The sequence below is a fragment of the Barbus barbus genome (assembly GCF_936440315.1).
Source record: "Barbus barbus genome assembly, chromosome: 37".
NCBI lineage: Eukaryota > Metazoa > Chordata > Actinopteri > Cypriniformes > Cyprinidae > Barbus > Barbus barbus.
Genome location: NC_136715.1, coordinates 10,956,769 through 10,977,426, shown reverse-complemented (window position 1 = coordinate 10,977,426; position 20,658 = coordinate 10,956,769). Strand labels below are relative to the sequence as shown.

The window sequence follows — 20,658 nt, the reverse complement described above, 5'->3', positions numbered from 1 at the left end:
GAGTGGTTTGTCCTGGCTAGCCGCATGTGGCCTTGTATCGAGCAGCATCCAACTATCATGTCTTTCTCACATCAGGGAGAAAGATCCTTGTTGTGAAGTGTGTCCGTCCAACCGGCCCTGTCAGACCCTGTGGGTTAATCCTGCTAGCTCCAGAAACCTTAGACTAATCCTGCTAGTTTCTCACTCACAGTCGGTCTCCAGGCTGAACCTCCGGGGGTCCCATTACGCTTTGTTTAGATTAGGTGACCTTTTGCGGTCACAATATGGGATTTTAAACTCGTATCGATGCCAGAAAGTGTGCATTTACGTCCATGTGAACGTATATGTTTTACTTGGCATTTACCCAGTATTTGCTCAACTGCTCTTCCCTATGCTGAAATTCTTCAGTAAACCAATGAAGTGCAAAGAAATATATGTATTTAGTCCATATATAAACACTCTTTTCTCACACAGCGTATATAAGTGACCTGATAAACAAACCACCATGAGCTCACATTACAGTAATGAACTGTCACGGGCCCGGTGTTGACTTCTGCACCGGTCTGTGTGAATATAACAGGTACATGTTTTCAAAATGTCTGATTTGTGGCTCTGTGAGTTCACCATTTGTTTGATGAATTTGCAGTTTTTGATGATTGATAGTTGGACCTGTCTTAATTGGCCCATCCTAGTCAGCCTCGGTTGAATTCTTAGATGTCCTTGACCTCCACTCCCATGATCATGCACAAATCCTAATGTTTTTGAAATTACAGTGTTTTCCAATGCTATCTCACGGCAATTCGTACATATTTTACGAGGTGGCTAATTCGTACGAATTCGTATGACCTCACTCGTATGATTTAGTACGATTTGTCTAAACCCCAGTGACGGGTTTAGGGGCGGGGTTAGGTGTGGGTCATTTGTACAAATTCATATGAATTGGCAACTCATAAAATATGTAGAAATTGCTGTGAGATCGGGCTGTGTTTTCAGGGAAGGATTGTGTTGATTTTTGGGGTCTGGCACATTGCGTAGTAGTTATGGTGACAATTATGTTACGTGATATGTGCACCTGTGTTTAAAGCAGCAGTGACGTACGAGTGAATTTATCCGGAAACAATTCAGTTGTGGTCTCATAAATGATAATTATTGTTTTCAGGTGGGATTTTAGGAACACAATGGAGTGTGTGTGAAAATGCTACAGCAGACTTGTCATGAGATATGGTCTCCTGACAACAGTAAAACAAACACACATTATCTTTGTGGGAAAAACGTCCCGCATTTCATTCCAGTGTGAACTGGTTTTCAGAGGTCAGATCATGCTCTGTGTGTGTGTGGTCCAAATAAATAAAAACACACATAATTGTTCTTTTGGGAGCCATTGATTTGGCCTAGAAAATCATCATGATTATATTGTTTTATTTTTTTTCATTACCTGGATTAACTCATTACACTTAACTCACACAACAATGGGTTTTTTAAACTGGGGTCTGCAAGGAGATGCATGGGGGTCTGTGGATATGTTTATTTTTAAATACATTTTTAATTATATTGCATATAGTGTTGTAGCACTTTTAAAGTGAATTTGGATATTAAACACATTTAACACTATTTGATTTTATATTGTTTCATTCAGCTTTTCTAAAGAAATAATTAATATTAAGAATTTTAAGACTGATTCTGATTATTAAATTGCCAATTATGATGTAAAGCCAAAATAGTTTATTTATATACAGTATCATCTAATAATGGGTTTAATATATTTAGAAAAATGGCAATAGAATTTGTTTGTCAATACAATGGAATTCAATAGTAACTAAAACTGTTTGGTTACCAACATGGTTCAGAAGAGTAAATGACAGAATTGTAATTTTTTAATGAACTATCCCTTTAAGTGAATGTTTTGCATGATCTTACACATTTATTGTAATTATGTTTTAAATACTTAAAAAAAAAAAGATTTATTTCAGTAAGAGGGTCCCTCAAGGTGTTAAACATATTTTGGGGGGCCCGTGCATCAGAAAGTTTGAAAAACTGTGCCCTATGCTTGACAAAATAATCTTTTTTAAATAATTAAATCCCAATTTCTTTACATGCTTCTACCCAGCATTTATATAATGGTTTTCCCCATGCCATGGTGATGCCATTGTTCTCAAAGGGCCAGTCGGCCAATACGAAGGAGACTACGAATAGTAGTTTGGCACCCCGTCACCATAGCAACAGAGGAGCATTGCTCATCCCCCCGTGCACCTCGTGCTGGTCTGGCCCTTTCTCCACACAAGCAGAGCTGCTTAATTTCCCTGACCCCCAGGGTCTGCTTTTAACAGGCTCCATTGATTGGTACAAATGCAGGAGTACAGAGCCGGCCCCAGAGTCTCTGTAACAGGGTTAAGCAGACAGCGGTGAGGGGGAAGACATTTCAGGGGAGCGTACAACACCGGCAAGTGTTTTTTTTCTTGCTCACTAAAACACATCATTTATTGGGTAATTAATTGATGTGACGCACATAAAGCACATGCGCTTAAGGAGTGCAACCTCTCATCGCCTTGATGATTGACACTTATAATGTATTCCACCCCTAAATGGCCACCATTAAATCCTTCAAATAAATTGCCGATGAACAATACCCGCCCAGGAAAATGCAGGTGTAGACGCCTTAGGGAAGCATACAATAAACGCTGAATATTGACATGGTTTGATGCGGATTTCTGCTTCAAGCCAAGCAACATCTTGTTTTTGCCCGTTTGTACAAGAAAGCTCGCTTAGACCAGTTATTGTTCTATTGTTCTTTCTAGCATTCTTTCTGACATTTATTCTGCTGATCATTTTACCAACTGCTCTATCGTTATGTGAATTCGACAATTGTTTAGCAGTACAAAAATGTATATGTATGTGTTTTAATTAATTGTATGAATATATTTTAATAACATTTTATTCATCATCCTCAGTACATATTTAATACTACAGTTGTTTACTGATACCCACTCTGCTATTTTTCTATGCAAACCTACCCACAATCATACCAAACTAACGGAACTAAACTAATGGACTTCGACTCTTAATTGATTTTGCTGTAAATGATATTGATATATAAAAACAATTCTACATTACATATGCTGTGCGTAGGGTTCTGTGTGTCTTGAGGCATTATACAGCTGTTGTTTTTGCAGATTGAACAGATAATAGGTCAGACTCCCCAAAGGCTCATTAAACTTTTGGTCAGAACTGATATAATCTTACATAAATACCATCTTGGGATTTGTAAAAGAAACAAGACGGGAATCGAATGAACACTGCAAGACTCATTCCGTTTTCATTTGCGTGCGTGGGTACATCTGCGCGCATCTGCGTTTATGTCTAGGAAGTGATCGCAACAGGATTGGACACCAGCTGCTCTCCCTAGATCCACTGCCCCACAGCCGTCCCCTCCTTTTCCTCTCCTGCTGTCTGCTCTGACAGGGAACACACAGCTCCTTTATGCCGCTTGCCCATCATTTCGCACCCCACCTTGAGGCCGCCACTGTCACTGGATGCTGCACAGACAGTCTCTGTCAATTAGACACTGCATCTGCCGGCCAACAATAGAGCCCTCTCGTTTCCTGTCTGTCTCACTGCCTGTCGTTCTCTCTTTGACTCTCTCAATTTCGTTAACGCTCTCTCTCTATCATTTCTGCTTCTGATCAAGTGCCGACTCCCCACTTTGCAGCTATTATTTACCCAAGGAACAAACTGCCGTCCTTTTAACAGAAGACTTTTTTGTGTTTGTATTGATTTTTGTATGTGTGGCTCAGTCTAAAGCATTAAGGTGAAAAGCATTGCGATGGCATAATTTCACAAACACCTTTCATTCTTCCAGTCTTGCCATGCAGCGACACAAACTAGGCCTATTTCCATTTGCCTGACGGATTCTCTTTGTTTGCCTTCACACCACTTCCTTTTTCTTTTTTTTTAGAACTACACCTCTTCCTCCTCCAATCTCATTTTGATTCTGTTGTGAAGACACCTTGGTTTCCAGCGAGGAGAGCCCTCCCCTTTCCCCTTCCGCCCCTCCTGAAAGAGGCATCTCATGCCTTTGACCAGAACATGGGATGCATGCACAACCAGGGAGGGCCCTAAATGGCAATGGCCGTGGTTGCCCTGGCAACTTCCCCGTCCTTGAGGAAAGGGCACGTTTGGAGTTTTGGGGCCAAGGCTTTGACAGGCGCAGTCAAAACTCATAAAGGGTCCTGACGCGTCGATCTAGCTATTATGAACATTCAGACCCAAAATAGCATGATTCATCTGCTTGTTTATCATCCTAATAAGGGGCTTGGCCTTTGTGCCTACGGTTACAGTGGACTACTTCATCATTATGTTGAATGGCTAGTTGTATTTTTAGTAGTTAGACACAAATAAGCTGTCATCTTGCAGCAGTGGGTGTGGCCTATTGTAACCTGTTACCAGGGGCCCACAAAGGTGGACAAAGACCTTGAAAAATGAGACCACTTTAGTCATCATGTCTTTCATTTTCCCTCCCAAGAGGAAAGGAAAAGACAGGCGACGACAGAACCCACTCCAGTTACAAATTGTCGTAACATTGCAGACACAATAGCAGCATCCGCTCTCCAGATCCGTTTGTCAGGTGAAGCCATGTCATATCAGTTGGCAATGTTTAGTTTGACCTTCTTTAAGATGATCACAGTTTTGTTGTGTATGTGATATCCAATTTTTTTCTTGTTAAAAGGAAATGAGTGTACTACATTTGCAGTAACTGAAAACATAATTAAATTAGCCAAGGGTCTGGTTGATGTTGAGAACTTGTGAATGACCCGAGTTCAGCATTTTCCAGTGCTCTGCATGTGTGTGTATGTGTGTGCGTGTGTGTCTGTTGGGTTTCCTTTTGTGACCCCCATCTGACTGTTCTGTGGCTCACCCAAGATTTCCTACAGGAAGGCTTTACTGATCTCTGTCTCACTCATTGACAATCCATCTACTGTATATTGGAGATAAATGTGACTGCTGAGCTCTTCCCCTCCCCAATCCTCTGCAACAGACTCCAGAGAAGGAGCGATACAAAATGTGTGACACCTTTCCTGTGACCTCTGTCAGGCAATCCGCCTGCACGAAATGATCCTTGTCTGTCTGTTTCTTAGCAGCCTTTTCAGATTCCTGTAATTCAGACTGCTGAAGATGGGAAGGAAATTGTGCTGCCGATATAGCTTTAGAAATCCATTTCAGTGGGTTTTCCTTTTTCCCACGTATGGATGTTTGTGATCTGATGATTGCCAGAATCCATCTTCCTCTCTAAAATACTAATTTGCCCATTGCCATTTTTTCAAATTATGGACAACAAACAAAGGAGCTAAGAGAGCGGGCCATTATCAGATGTCCTGTTTCTCTCTGTCATTACGGTAAAGGCCAATAATGCAGCTGAGGCAGCGTTTCTGCTGTGTCCTCCTGCCCTCTTTGTCCTTTTACCTACCAACCAGACCTTTCTGTGGCCAACATTTTATATGTTTAGAACATCATTTTGTAAACTGGTGTCTTTTACAGTTTGAGAAAGTGATTATGAAAATACATTTTTATATAATGTGTTTGTTAATAAATTGCACAATTTCAAGCTAAATTAATGAATTAAAAAATTTCGTTTTTAAATTATTATAATTTTTTTAAAATAATTTAATTGACATATTAAGCCTTATACATTTATGTGCATACTGTACTACACTATACTGTATAAATAACTATATATTTATTATCTTACAGAGACATAGTTTATAGATTTTTTTTGTGAAAATGCATAGAGTTGGCAACAGCTGTTGATTATTAGTTTTTTAAACATGTCTTCGTGGGCATCCGTTCTGTAGAATGACTGAAAAATGGACAAACCCACACACAGTACAGTAGGTTGTCAGTTCTGATCTATTCTAATTACAACACACATTTTCTCACTTCAGCCATCTGAATATCTTGGGGGAGGACTTCCTTTTGAGCTGGAATAGGTTTTTGCGTTTTTTTCCCTTCTCTCTGTGGACGTGTATATTGACTGCAACATGTGGGGACCATGCATTGATCTAAAATGTGAGGCATGCATGTTTGCCGAATGCATATATACGCTCGCACACACATACATGCACTCATATGCACATTCCAGCTGTTGCAGAGCCAGGTGCCACACACATTTCCCTGTAATCTCTCTACACACACTCCACCAGTGTGTTCTTAATTTGTCCCTTAATTTCTGATGAGAAGTTTGCACGTGTATGTCGGAATTTCACTCAAATTACAGCATTCAAACTTCTGAAAGTCTCACAAAGCTATGAGCTCCGGTTTATGAGTCACAGGAATGTGTTTATACACTATATTGCCAAAAGTATTGGGTCACCCCCTTCTAATGAACATGTTTGACTACTTTAGTAATTTCTGTGAGTACAAATCTTAATGTTTAAGCATATAATGATATTCTAGGGAATTGTGTTCTTCTAATTTTATAGCAACAGTTTGGACAGGACCCTTTTCTATTCTAACATGACATATTCCATAACCCATATTTATTCATAATATTCCACAGTTTTTTCATCCACAATAAATTGAAAAGACTTACTGAATGGGCTGTAACCGATTTTGTTCTTTTCAAATTAAATATTGCATCTACTCTGTCTTTGCTGTGGTAAGACAGCCTAGCATATGGCACTGCTTAAGTCTATGTCTAAGTCAACCTTTTTTGTGTTACCAGTTACTATGACTGATGGAGCTGACAGAGTCAAAGTTGACATTGGGAGACCTAGAGAAGATCATTGATGCTCTCCTTTATTCCCAGGGCCATGGCCTGGTCCCTCACTAATAGGCCGGGCAAACATGTCCCTGGCATGTTAATTGCATCAGACAAGAAGACCTAGAGAGGGAAATAAATTTGTAATTTATGCCCGTGTGGTAGGGTGAGCCGAATGCCAGTTGTCTAATTGCTTTCACACAGTCTTGATTGAATTAGCTGGTCAGGCTTGTGCCTTAATTGAATTCTGAGACCCACTGATGCTTTTCCAAACTGAGCTCGTTCTCTATCTCTCTCTCTCACTCTGGAGGAGATGGTGAATGCTGAACTTTTTATTACATTTTAGTGTGTAGTTCATCACTTGGTCTGTGCGGCCACGTAATTACGTAAATCTTAAAGCAGAACATAAAAGACCACTCTTGCATGTTTATATTACACATCATTTGTGCATGTTGAAATATGAAATATTTTGATCATGTAAAATATCCAGTACTGTTTGTTGTTAATTGATGGTTATTTCTACTAGCGTACAACTATATTAGGAGACAAATCACTGTCTGCACTTACGTTTAATATTATTGCATGATTTGGACTATTTATGAGGATTGTACGATCTTTAAATGATATCGACCCTTAAAGGCAAGATATTTAAAGTGTACCTAAAGTATACTTGCAATAGTTCCACTTTAGCAGAATCTAATATACTTCAGTATATCTTTAGTTGGACTTCAGCACTACTTCTGCATTAAGTACAAAATTAGTTGTTCCAATTTAGCAGACTTTAAGTATACCAGTTAAGTATAATAAAAAGTACAATTGCAGTGTATTTTTATTAAATACATAAATATGTAACTGTATTTGTAGTATACTTAGCATGAAATAAAAGTTTCATACATTTTAGTATTTATTATTTCACTAGGGAAATGCAAGAAGAAATGTACAGTATGTAAGTTAAAACATTACAATAAACAGTATGAACATTAGATGACAACAAATCTAATCTAACTTAGAAAAAATAGAGGAAATGAGCATGCACACTTAAATATTTGCATTATTGTTACTAGATCAATTTAAAAATGTACATTTTGGGGAAAATACATTGAGAGCAGCAGGTTTCTAAGCACTACCAGTTTGAAGCGCAATTTGATTATTTATAAAGCTGTTCTAAAGCACAAGTAGATGATGTGTAACAAACACACAACCCATCTGTTTCACATACTGCTCCCCCTGGTCACAATAGGACTTCCCCCATCCATACAGAAAACCCCTCAGACTCTGCCCCATTTCCCTGCTTTCAGCACATTTTGTGCTGTGCAAAACAAAACCGAGCATCCCTTGGTTCTTCACTTTTCTGTTTTTCTTTTCCATGCATCTCTCTTCACATATACACACACAGGCCCTCACACATATTCACACACACACACAACCCTGTGTCCCAGGTCTCTCTCTTTAATGTAGCTTTCATTAAATGTATTACTTTGAGCCAGCTATTGAGTGGCTGAATAGACAGGCAGCATAAAAAGGGAGGGGAGCTTGTCACTCCTACAGTCACCCCAGACAAAGAGGCTTTTTTACTCTGGTGGGGAACGAAGGACATGTGACTCCGTGTACGGGTACATAAATGTTCATTACATATGCACGTGAGTGACCAGGTTTTGTGTGTTTTTCCTAAATGTCTGTGACTCTCTGGATTAGACAGCGTGTACAGCCAGCAGCGTCTGTAGAGAACCCCACACAACACCCAGTCGGCCATAATGGAAATGTCCGCCCCGCGAGGCTTTGCCGTTGTTTGCACTGCTGGCTCCTGAAGTGGATGCAGCTGGAGGTGCCAGCTCCGCCGGTACATGTACACACACATTCCTGCCCTGCTACCAAACAGCCCGGCACACATACAGCCATCTGCGTGTACGCCTCTTTCTTTAGCACCTACGTAAATCAGGCTGGATGAAAACGCTCTGGCAATCTTTGAAATCACCAGCGAATTACCTGTAATAAAACATGACTAGCGTTCTGGCACCCGAGCACTCATTCACGATGGGATTTCACTCACACAGCCCACTAAGCCTGCCATTATGCCACTGCTACCTTTTCCTCAGTCTGCACATGTTATTAGAGGCAATAAACACAAGCAAGGCAATGTTTGAAAGAGCGCCAAGCGGTTCTCCGCTTCTAACCGAAATGCGACAACTAAGGTCTTCATGACGGGACTTGAACCTCTTTGATGTGATCTGAATTAGATGGACAGTTTGTGGGTGTTTCTTTAACTACTGGCACTTTTGACTTTAATAAAATAAAGTTGGTAGTTTATTTAATTTATTATCTTATAATGTCTAACAGAGGATATACATGCATCACAGGAGAATTGCCTTTTTTCTGAAATTAATACATTTTAAAATAAATTAAAATAGAAAAAAATATAATAACATTTCGCAATATTATTGTTTTACTCTATTTTAGATCAAATAATTCCTGCCTTGGTGAGCATAAGAGACTCATCAGTTGTTTAAAAACAACAACAGAAAATATTAACAACCCTACAATTTTGAACATAAGCGTAATTCCCTCTAGCATCTTTTTCCACCACCTCTTACTGTGTGATATAAATGATGGTGGTGAAAATTACATTTGCAGCATATTTGGAATAAAATAGGCAACTTATTGATGTTGCTAAAGCTAAATTTATAGTTGTAAAAAAAGCTATAAAAATATTAGGGGCAAAATTGTTTGGTGTGGTGGAAATTACATAAAAGTGGCCAATTTTGAAGAAGCACCTGTATCTGGTTACTGGCATAAGTTACTATGGTGCTGGTGTCACCACCAGTTTTCTTCTTTATCTCAAGACTGTCTTAAGGCCCATTCACACCAAGGACGATAACTATAAAGATAACCTTAAAGATATAGTTAAAAAAATCAATCTCAGTGTTAATGAACAGCAGAATCCACACTGTAACGATAAAGGCACAGAGAAACAATATCGTTGGAATCATTTTCAGAATGATTTTTTCCATCTGATGAACAATAAAAACATTGACACCCAATCAGAATCAATCCTGCAAAAACGAGCTCTAGAAGACATGCGCTAAGAATTAACAAAAGATATTGTTCGCTGGTGTGGACGCTAATATCTTTATCTTTATAGCTATCGTTTTTGGTGTGAACGGGGCTTTTGTCAACCAGCTTAAACAACACACTGGTCAGGGTAAACCAGCATGAACCGGCTGTTATCAATTAATGCTGTAAATAAGCTGATTGTTTCAGCAAGAGATGTTTTTCGAAATGAATTAATCTCTTGCTCATTATAGAACCAGATTAATCATTCCCGTCAAAAAGACACCAAAGGGTCCAGCGTGTCTCGAAAGTGTCCTTATTTGTTATTTTTTATACAAACAGATTTCAATTTTGTACCAAAAAAACAAAGCAGCTGTATGTTTTTTTTTTTCCATGCCGAGCTTGCAGGAGAAACATTGTGATCAAACAATGCGACAGTTCTAATCTGGATGTGCGCTGTATCAAAGCATTGATGCTCTTTAATCAGGCTTTCTATCATCCCTGGGGCTACAGCTGACACTGTTTTTCTCTTCATCCTCAAATTGCATTCCTCCACACAGGCCTCTGCGAGCTGAGTTGTATGCTTCAACAGCCATGCTTAGCACAGTCCCCACGTCTTCAGCACGGCTGACATTATTTCCATTGGTAAGATGGAACCATCTGGAAGCAAGTATGGAGACATGCAAGGTCATGCCCAGACGGCAAGTGGTGGAGTCATGCACAGATACTTGGTTCCTTCATCAGTGTGGCATAAGCTAACCATCTCTAGGATACTGGCATAGTTTGTGGAGGGAGGCTCGGGCCCTCTTAGTTTTTGTTTTTGTTGGTAAGGTGCATAATTTTCCTTTCAACGCTAGTTAGGGTATGTCAAACTACGAGATCAGGTGTTAAGACAACTGTTAAGGTCAATGATGATAGAAGAGAAATCTAATTTCTAATGTTCTAATTTCTTAGAAATGCATTTTTTGTGTACATGTTTTTTTTTTTTTTTAAATACCATTTTAAAAGAAAAAATATGTATTTTAATAAATATCATGAATTATTAGATCATAACATGAAGTTTGTGGGGAGTCACAAATAGGTAATCTCGTAAATAGGTCATATTGTCTGACATTTTGAGATACTTATTGACCTTTGCACATAGTCATAACGGTCTACAGGGGTCCTCTTTATGATATTTTATATTTAGCTTTTATTTTAGCGAGAACTTTTGATATGCCCTGACATTTGTGCTTTTTTCAGTTGCTTATAAAAATATAAATGGCTAAAGTCTAATAACACTGTAAACAGCACAAACTGGGCTACAATAATATGTTAGCAGCATTTATGTACATGTTTTTGAGAAAGCAACGTTTATGCGTGGTTAGTGAAAAACTACAATTTTGAAGTCACTGAAATAAGAACACCATACAGAACAATTGTTCACAAGACTTTTGAGAACTGGATCTTGTAGCCTAGAATTTTTGCTTCAAAATTATGTGAAAATCCTCTTGTTTATTTGCTCACAGAAAACAATATATTGATTTAAATTTTTTAAAGACATTGTGATTGAAAGCGTATATGCGAGGGAGTGGCAATGGCCTTGAATATTAAGTTATTTTCACCTGAGAGACAAAGGGCCCTCCCCTAATGGCCCCATAATGGCCCATCAGTGTGACTGTGACTTTGAGGCAGGTAAGAGAGAATGTGAGGAGATTGAATTATTATTATTTTTTTTATTATTTGTATTTTATTTACAACACAGTATAATCAAAACATACATAATGAAGGTCAAAGACACATTATTGTGCACACTGATCTAACCACAGAGATGTGAACAGACTTTGAGTCATTCCTGCAACAGATTCTGTTCAACAAGTGAAATAAGTAAGTCATACCTGATATTTACGTGTTATTTAAGTGTTTCTGCTACTTTCCATGGATTCAAGAAGAAAAAAATATAATCAGTAGTCGAGGATCTTGTTTTACCATAGAATATCAGTGTAGTTGAACTTCTGATGTTGGTGCAGCTGTCTCAGAGGAAAACAGCTGGAAGAGACTGAAAGTCAGCAGGATTCATCATCTGTGGTGCAGGTGTCTGATTCAATAAAATACTAACAACCAAAAAAAGAGAGCATGTTTATATCAGGAGCATCTGTATATATATATATATATATATATATATTTTATATGTTTTTTAGCCATAGACTCGCACATGCTTTGTATTATCATAAAAAAATACATTTTATTTTTGAGAAACTAATTATTATTGTTTAGCACGTTATTAAAATCTATTTTTGAACAGGCTAGGCTATTAATAATAAATACGTTCTAAACATACTTAGACTCGTAGCATTCATCATGTTACAGTGTACACTCATATTACTTTTATTGTTTTATAAAGAGCATGAAAACATCATCGCGCCATAAGAAATTTAAATACAATGAAATGCCCATACATTATCAGGAAAATCTGCCACAAAACGTGTTTGTCGACCCCAGGGGGTTACATTTTTTTCTGCAAGTTGGTTAGACCACATGGTCGATCACAGGATGATTTTTTTTCCAAATATTATATTTTAAATAACTAATATGATTATGCATTAATATTGTTTTCATTTGATGGTTTAAAGATTTTCATATCAGCATCACCCTGACATTTTTTACCTTTTTCCCCCCAGAAATATATTAAAATGAATTAATTCAGAAATGGAAAACATTCTCATCATAAAAGAGATGTATTCAAGTCATTGTTATGTATGAATTGCATTTTTATTGTATTTTGAATAAATTAATAGGATAAAAGCTGATTTATTTTAAGCACTCTCTTTCTACAGTTCTCCTTCTCTTCCTGTTTTCTCTCTCTTTGATCTCAGTCCATTTGGGTCCAGTCTGTTTTCTTTTTCTGTTTTTGATTACCTTTCTCTCTGAGTTTCATCCTAAATCCTGAAGCTCTGCAGTTGTGCTTGTCTCTGTGACTCCAGTGATACTTTCTCCGAACACACGAGCCTCATATTTCACTTTACACATGGCTAGTGAAAAGAAAAACATGTCAAATCTAATATTAAACCGAGGTGCTCTATCGCTTTCACATTGTGCATTTTTTTCACCAGTCCATTTCTAAACGTTTATTATACTCTTGTTCGCTTGGGATTCTGGGATATTTAGCCATAGTTTTATACTTTTATGTGTGTGTGTGTGTGTGTGTGTGTGTATGTGTGTGTGTTGGGAAACTGGGCTGTCGGTTTCCTGCTAGAGGCTTATAGAAACCTGTCAGCTGGATTTGGGAAAGACTAAGTTTGCTTAAACTCTTAAGAGGGAGCAAGCACGTGGGTGTTTTTGTGTGGATGTGTTGAGTGCTAAGAAGGAATGTAAAAACGTGTATTTGTGTGTCAGTGTATGGCAGTCTAAAGTGTTTCTGGATGCTGAGCTGGTCCTGTGGTTTGCCAGGGTGTTGAAATGGGATCGAGGGAGATGGTCAGGGTGAGCAGGTGAGAGGAAATGGGGAATAGCAGCCTTTCTGTCTGAAACATTTCACTGAAATAACACACCCCTGTTTAATGACCACTGGGCACTAGTTAACCTCTGCCCCCTGTAATTGAGCTGTAAGAATGGGATCTCACCGCCTCAGCAGATGTGCAGCCCGGCTTATTTGTGCGTGTTTAAGAGTACGGCTGAACCCTGACTTGAGTTGCTTTCTCCAAATAAACCCGTCGACAGACATTTTCCTTGGCCGGTCCACTGCGCAAATCCTTGCCGTGATTGCCAGCTTAGACTATGGAGGCCGAAGCGTCTGCACTTTATTACTTTTTAGCTTCCCTAAAATGGTTCAGATATTGAAGGTGTGTTGAAATCGTTTGCCGTGGAAGCAAGGTCGCCCCTTAGGAATGGGGTGACGGGGTTTTTAAAACTTGGCGATCTGAGACCGACTCCCCTTCCAGATGTGTGTGGATGTGGGACGTCGCTGGCTGATGTCTTTTTCTCTTGCACTCAGGGTTGGGTTAGTGTAGAGGGAAACACTCCACAGAAATGTGCTGTTTATCCCGGCCAAGTGCTTGTCAGTTTTCCCACTCACTGGGAAGTGCTTTGTTTGTTTGGTATGGAGAAGTACAACATGAAAACTCGCCAGGTCTGAAAGGTCTCCAGGGAATTCTGGAATGTGAGTGAAAATACACTCCTGCTCTATGGTAGAGCAATTGCGATTAAAACAACAAACATAAAAATAGTCATGAAATCAAAAATGACCCTGTTTATCTTCTAAATACACATTCCGGATCTTAAAGGGATAGTTCACCAGAAAACAAAACCGAACCCATATGACTGACTTCTGCTGAACATAAAAGAGATAATTTAATGAATATCCACTTGGGTGAACTCAATACAAAGACATAGCGAGTCACTTTAACGCTTGGTTAACGTAATAAAGGTTAACATCAATAGCAGGAAGTAAGATAGATTTGAAAAGAAATGTTGCCATTACACTGAGATGCTCTCAAGGGTGAACTTGAGCTTTTTCAAAAGTGCATGCAATCCACCTCAAACTTGCAGTCAGTCAGTTTTGGCTTAATTTTTGCTTTGGAGACCTGCTTTTTACAATCCAATCAATTCTCAATGGATAAAATCAAGTTCTTCCCTACATGTTCTCTTTCACTCAAAATGTATAGTTGTAAATGCCATTACATGTTGATTATAAGACAATTACCTTAACAGTTCTGGGAGAAATAGAAGTCTCTTACCTGGAGGGAGCTCTCTTACACAGCTATTCTGGCCAGGACAGATTAAAAAACAGCACATGACACTCTGCAGGTGCATTGAATTCTGGGAAGGATTCCAGCACCAACAGAAATGGAGGGTGTCACAGGTGAAAAGTACAAGATTCAGCAAAAGGAGAGAAGAAAGGATGAGTCATGGTCAATAAGACATGAAACATACACTCATCTGTGTATTTGTACTTGCGTATAATGTTTCTTTCCCCTCCTACCATCTTTTTATTGCCTCCTTTACTTTGTTATGTAGGCTTACCTATTAATTATAAAAGCGAGAACATCCATGAGCAGATGACAGAAAGTGGAATGCTCTTAACGTGTCATGCAAGAGCACAGAGTTTGAATTATTCAGTCCTATATACTGAACATGCTATGTCTACCTGACTATACTGCTTATCTTTACATGTGTGAAATGCTTTAAAAGTGTATTTCAGATTGACTCCAGTGGCCCATCATTTCCTCAGGGTGTTCCGGCCCTTGGCAATCATGTAATATTGAAAAGTTCACTGTCTTCTCTCTGTATTTTCTCATCACTTTCTCTGTCTTTGTTTCAGCATGCCCTTCAGGTTTCTTCAAGACAGCACAAGGTGATGAGAAATGCCTGCAATGTCCAATCAACAGCCGCACAACCAACAACGGAGCCACCAACTGCGTCTGCCGAAATGGATATTACCGCACAGACTCGGACCCCTTAGAGATGCCCTGTACAAGTGCGTGACTAATACATGAAAAACCTACTTTAAAACTATATTTTCCAAACTCTCAATGTCACTCATGCCTGTGATTTAATCAATAATAATAATCATTTATTAATAATAATAATAATAATTCATTTTATTGGCATGAAAAAATTAAATGTAATAGAAAAAAATATTTCATTTTAAAAGTATTTTGATCAATCTTTTAATATGCATCTTGCACAAATTTGAGATCAAATGTATTATAAAAGGTTTTAGTTCTAGCACAATCAAGTTTAAATGAATCACAAGTTGAATAGATTTAAATAAATGTAATTATAAATACATTTACACTCAATATTTAAAATAAAATGACAAAACATAATTGATATAAATAAGTTGAAAATATGATGACTGCAGCATTTAATTAAATATTTTGCTACCAAAGAAAAAAATATCTTGAATAATATCTGCACATGAATGCACTGAAAAATCGATACATCCTGATTCCCTAAAATAGACAAAACACTCCAATTCTACATATCAGAGAAAGTTAGGAAAATGTGATTATTGCCTAACCTCTCTGGCTCATTTTCATTCTCATGATCCCTACAGCATAGTCAACAACACACCTCTTTTTCCATCACTTGCAAACAGCAGCCTTTTCTCTTTATTCTCAATGACTTCAGATCAGGCAGAGAAAAACAGACCTGTGGCACTATTATTGAAACTGATAAGACCATGAAGACGAAGAGAGAGAAGCAGGCAGCTCCTTACGCTGTCATGAGCGGCATGTTTTTCTCTCCCGCTGAAAGAGGCAAGGTGGGGGCAGAGAAGAAGGAGAAAGAAAAGGAAGAACGAGACAGCCTTTTTTTTATTTTACAAAAGCCATTTGCAAAAGCTTGGCCCTGGGAGGAGACCAGCTGTTGTGCATAAGAGAGCAGCATCGTGTCACAGAGTTGAAGATCAGTGGGCCTTGGCTTGATTAAAGAGAGGAAACGGCAGCCTTTACCGCCCACTAACCTGGGAATGGGATGTTTAGAAACAGTTTTCGTGCGACAAAGCTGTAGTTTCAAGACAGAGGTTTGTCTTAATGGCTCACGACTGTAAAAAGTAATCAATTGGAGCCTTCCATTTATTTTGGCTTTTTAAAAAGGGCAAAAGGCAGTGAGTTGTTTCTTGATTACCTCATATGCCCCTAGAGGAGCACCCAGTGTAATTGGGAGCACATGCCGGCTGAAGATAAACACAGGGTATTGTTAGCTTTAGTCGGGCTGTCAGTCAGAAGGAAATCTTGGAGGTGCGTTTGTTTGGTGTGCTCTTACTCTCCTTCAAACGTGCTGTGCATGTGCATGAGCAAACGCAAATGATGTTTACAAACACAGAAACAGTGCGGAAATAGTTTCACTAGATGCAAATAAGCCTATGATTTGTGCGATGTTATCATAATTTCAATTAGCATGATGGAAATGCACACAGTACATAGCTCCATTGTACTATTAGTCCCCTCCGAAAATGAAATCCGAAGTTGACGGAGCCGTGGTTTAGTGGTAGTTTCGATACATTTGGGCTACATACATTCAATACATCCTTTTCTTACCTTCATTTATTTATCACTCCAATATCCTCTCAAAGTGTGAATTTATTTATTTAGTAAAAACAGGATTTCAAGTTGGACTTCGTTTTAGTTCATTTAAACTAAAAATCAATTAGTTTAAAAATAAAAATAATAATTGCATGTTCCAAATGATAATAAAAACAGGAAATAAATACAATTAAATGAAATTGTATATATTTAACAGGTACTAAATTAATATTTGTGTTTTATTATTGTAGTATTATTAACATTATTAAACATATATACCCTTCGTACATTGTCATTTACAGGGGAAACAAATTTTTCCTTCAGAATAACTCTAGTAGTTTTTAAATCACGAAAAATATAGACCTATTAATTTGCGCATATTGTTTGTTTTTTTTTTAGCTGTGCCGTCGGCTCCTCAAAACGTCATCTCCAGTGTGAACGAGACTTCGCTGATGCTGGAGTGGAATCCTCCGCGGGAAACTGGTGGTCGCGATGACGTTGTCTACAACATCATCTGCAAGAGCTGCGGAGGCGGCAGAGGAGGCTGCACGCGTTGTGGGGACAACGTTCAGTTCGTTCCACGCCAGCTGGGACTCACAGACACCCGGGTCTTCATAAGTGACCTGCTGGCCCACACCCAGTACACATTTGAAGTCCAGGCTGTCAACGGAGTATCGGACCAGAGCCCTTATTCACCCCAATATGCATCAGTCAACATCACTACTAACCAGGCTGGTAAGTCCACACCTTCAGTAATTAATTAATTTTTATTTTTTTTTGTAACCAGGTGGTTGCTTTGGTACAACAGAAAGTTGTCACGTTTGATATTCATAATCCTTTAACTCTTTCAGATTCACCTGTTCTTTTTTGTTAACCTGTTTAAACACATAATAGCTGATCATGAATTTTAATTGAATTTATTTTTATTTAAAGTTCTCTTTTTCATTTTTAGCTGTAGTGTGCTAAGTGTGCCATGCTTTAGCTGTTTGTCTTTATTTAGCGTTTTTTGTTGTTGTTGTTGCATTGCATTGCATTTTTTAAGAGAAAGATTCAAGCATTAAAGTTTCTAATTTCAAGTTTCTTCTTTCTTAACAAACCTGTCTGATCAGAGTAGGTTGAATCTGAAACCAGCCTAACTATTTCACTTTAAAATAGTAAATCACTTTCATATCTACCACATAACTATCCTAATGTTTTCATAGTTTATTTATGCTCACATTATTAGGCGGCCAGCTATTCTAAACTCACTATGTGCAGTAGAGAGTTAAACAGAATACCGTGTAACTCGCTTTGTTACCTCCAGATTACATCCTACACTCTTTGGCTCACATCCCACCATGTCACCATGAGATTAGACATAATTTCCAAAAACTCAATGTGATGCACGTTGAATCGGACCCAAACCATAGTGGGACAGATTATCCGGAGCCTAGGATCTCTCCAGCCAATGATGACTTTTAATGAAAAACAGCTTCTTCTTGCTACTGATTAGGCAAACCTTTTTTCCCCCCAGTCCTGAAGCAGTGGCCATGGCTGGGAGACATCGTACAATCAGACGCTGCCATTGCAAATGCAACAGAAGACTGCTTTTTTCCACTCATGCCATTGTGGTTTAGATTACTGTTCCAATTATTTCAGAGGGGCTGCAGCATTGATTTGTTCTTTAAGTGTCTGTATGAAATGTGCAGCTGATCGTGCCAGATCAGTACTGGGAGCTCTTAGGGTCTCAAACAGAGGCAGACATTATTTTATGTTCCTCATCCCTGCTGGCTACAGACAGATCATCAAACCCATCCCCGCTTTAGCCTAGTAAAGCTCCTTATTCTAGTGTTTGACAGTTTTTTAAATTGGTTGTGACACATCACTAACATCAAAATGCAACAATTTTTCAACAATTGTCTCACTAAGGGGAGGTTTTATCCAATCAGTTGTACAAAAAGCATGTGGGAAGACATGTGTCTTTTGCATCCTGATGAGACCGTTGATCTATAGCATGCTGAGTATATTGTGTTCTCATCATCACACATAACTTATATAACCAACTACATGCTCACATTACCTACTCAAACTATTTACTCCCTCCTAACTACTGTAAGTTCTCTCGCATTCATTCAGTCAGCTTCGGAAATCCAATTAAGAGAGAAATGTGAGCATAGAGACAACATGCTAAATATCGTCACTGAAGCTCGAGTTCGAAAACATTAATGTGCGCAGCAAGTCTTAGAGGTCAAGGGCGCATTCAGACTCGCCCTCATAAACTGACAGGGGGATCCTGTAAAGACTTCAACTTTTTACATTCAGTCTCTCAACAGTTACACTAAGTGCACTTGAGACATTTAGGGGACTTGTGAACGTATGTGAAACTGCCATGAGAGCTGAATGATGAGGCTTTCACTGTTTCTTTGAACAAGAAAACGACCGATCGGCTGAAAACAGAAGGATTGTTAGATTTGCTTCAACTGAGTCAGCTGAAAAGCATCTTTGAAACGAAAGCCAACTTTTTCCCCCAAGCTTTATGGGTCCACATATTCTTGGAAAACTGCCGAGAATTTGTACCATTTTACCCAAGCCTTACATTTGTTACATTACTGCTCATAAAAATCATACTGAGGCTGCAATTAAAACTTAAAAGTCTTTGTTAAATATTTCAGTAATTGTATTTGTATTTTTAAATTCAACCCCATTATTTTCTTTTAGCAATTTAAGGCTTTTTTTCTCCTCCACAGATACACTTATAATTACGTATTTCTGTGATTTTAAGAAGCATTCTAAGTAACAGCCCTGGGTGGTGTACTTTGATGCCTAGATTTCTGATCTCCTATTAGTCATTTATGTATAAATATGGGCGGTTGTGTTATGCAGTTTTAGCTTTGTGTTGTCAATACGGTAAGTGCTGTGTTTGCACTTATATTTTCATAGAAGATCAGGCAATCTTATCTCAGAAGATCAATGTGATTTCTTATTATACTGCATGACCTATTTAAGGTAATATTTTTACATATTTTAGTCCATTTGTAGGTTTCTTTCACCAAAAACAGTAGGTTAGCATGATAATTCTCCCTCTCTTTGATCTTAAAATTAAATGTGCAATTTTTGCTAGTCTGAGCATGGATCGCATACAGTAGTTGGTTATTGATCTTCTGTGTAATCTGAAATCACAGCTACAGACAAAAGTGTATATAAGAATCAATAGAAAATAAAAATACAGTACAAATATATAGTTATAGAAACAAGTAAAATAATTAAGCTGTCCCATGTTAATAGTGTCAGTACTGATTGGAGCATTTTGTGTTAAGCTTTAGAGTAGGTCTGCTTAGTACACTGAATTATTTTATTTCTAAAGAGCAAGGAAATTCCAATTTTTCATGATATGGCTCCTCTAGTACCTTTTACAGAAATAATTGTTATTGCTTTTATATAAATTTTTATAGAAAGATTGTTCCCCATATGTTTTCACTCGGCAGTGCCCTACTTTAACCCATGCTTTCTTCATTCTGGGGTCCCTCCCTGCTGTTGGGACGTCCTACCCCCGCTCCGCCTGTCACTTTGGATTAGCAGCCCCGGACCTCCATCAGGGGGAGCTGTGAAAGTACTCACTCCAGCTACCTGTTAGCGGACCGGGCCCCCCGGGACAGGGCACTAGGACAGAGGGGCCTGGGTCAGGCTTTCCAGGCCTTTTAATTTCGTCTGGATTGGAGGGCTTTGGGGTTACATAAACATCTTGTCACCCCTCATTAGAAAAGGCGGCTTCGAGCTTCCCCCGTCTTGTTTTGTGCTCGCAGTGAACGTTTTTGTCCGTATCCTTGTGCAAGCATTAATTAGACACATTTTTAAGCCTGGCTGCTGAAGAGGAGAGGTATCTTCTGCAAGAGA

General features: G+C 38.5%; 1 protein-coding gene across 1 annotated transcript in view; it reads left to right on the top strand.

The window, feature by feature from the left end:
• Positions 1-20,658, top strand: part of LOC306856892 (ephrin type-B receptor 2) — a 146,891-nt gene that overhangs the window by 95,251 nt on the left and 30,982 nt on the right. Inside the window, exons 4-5 of the mRNA XM_079396429.1 lie at positions 15,078-15,233; positions 17,185-17,520. Coding sequence (XP_079252555.1) covers positions 15,078-15,233; positions 17,185-17,520 — 492 coding nt within the window. The remainder of the gene's footprint in view (positions 1-15,077; positions 15,234-17,184; positions 17,521-20,658) is intronic.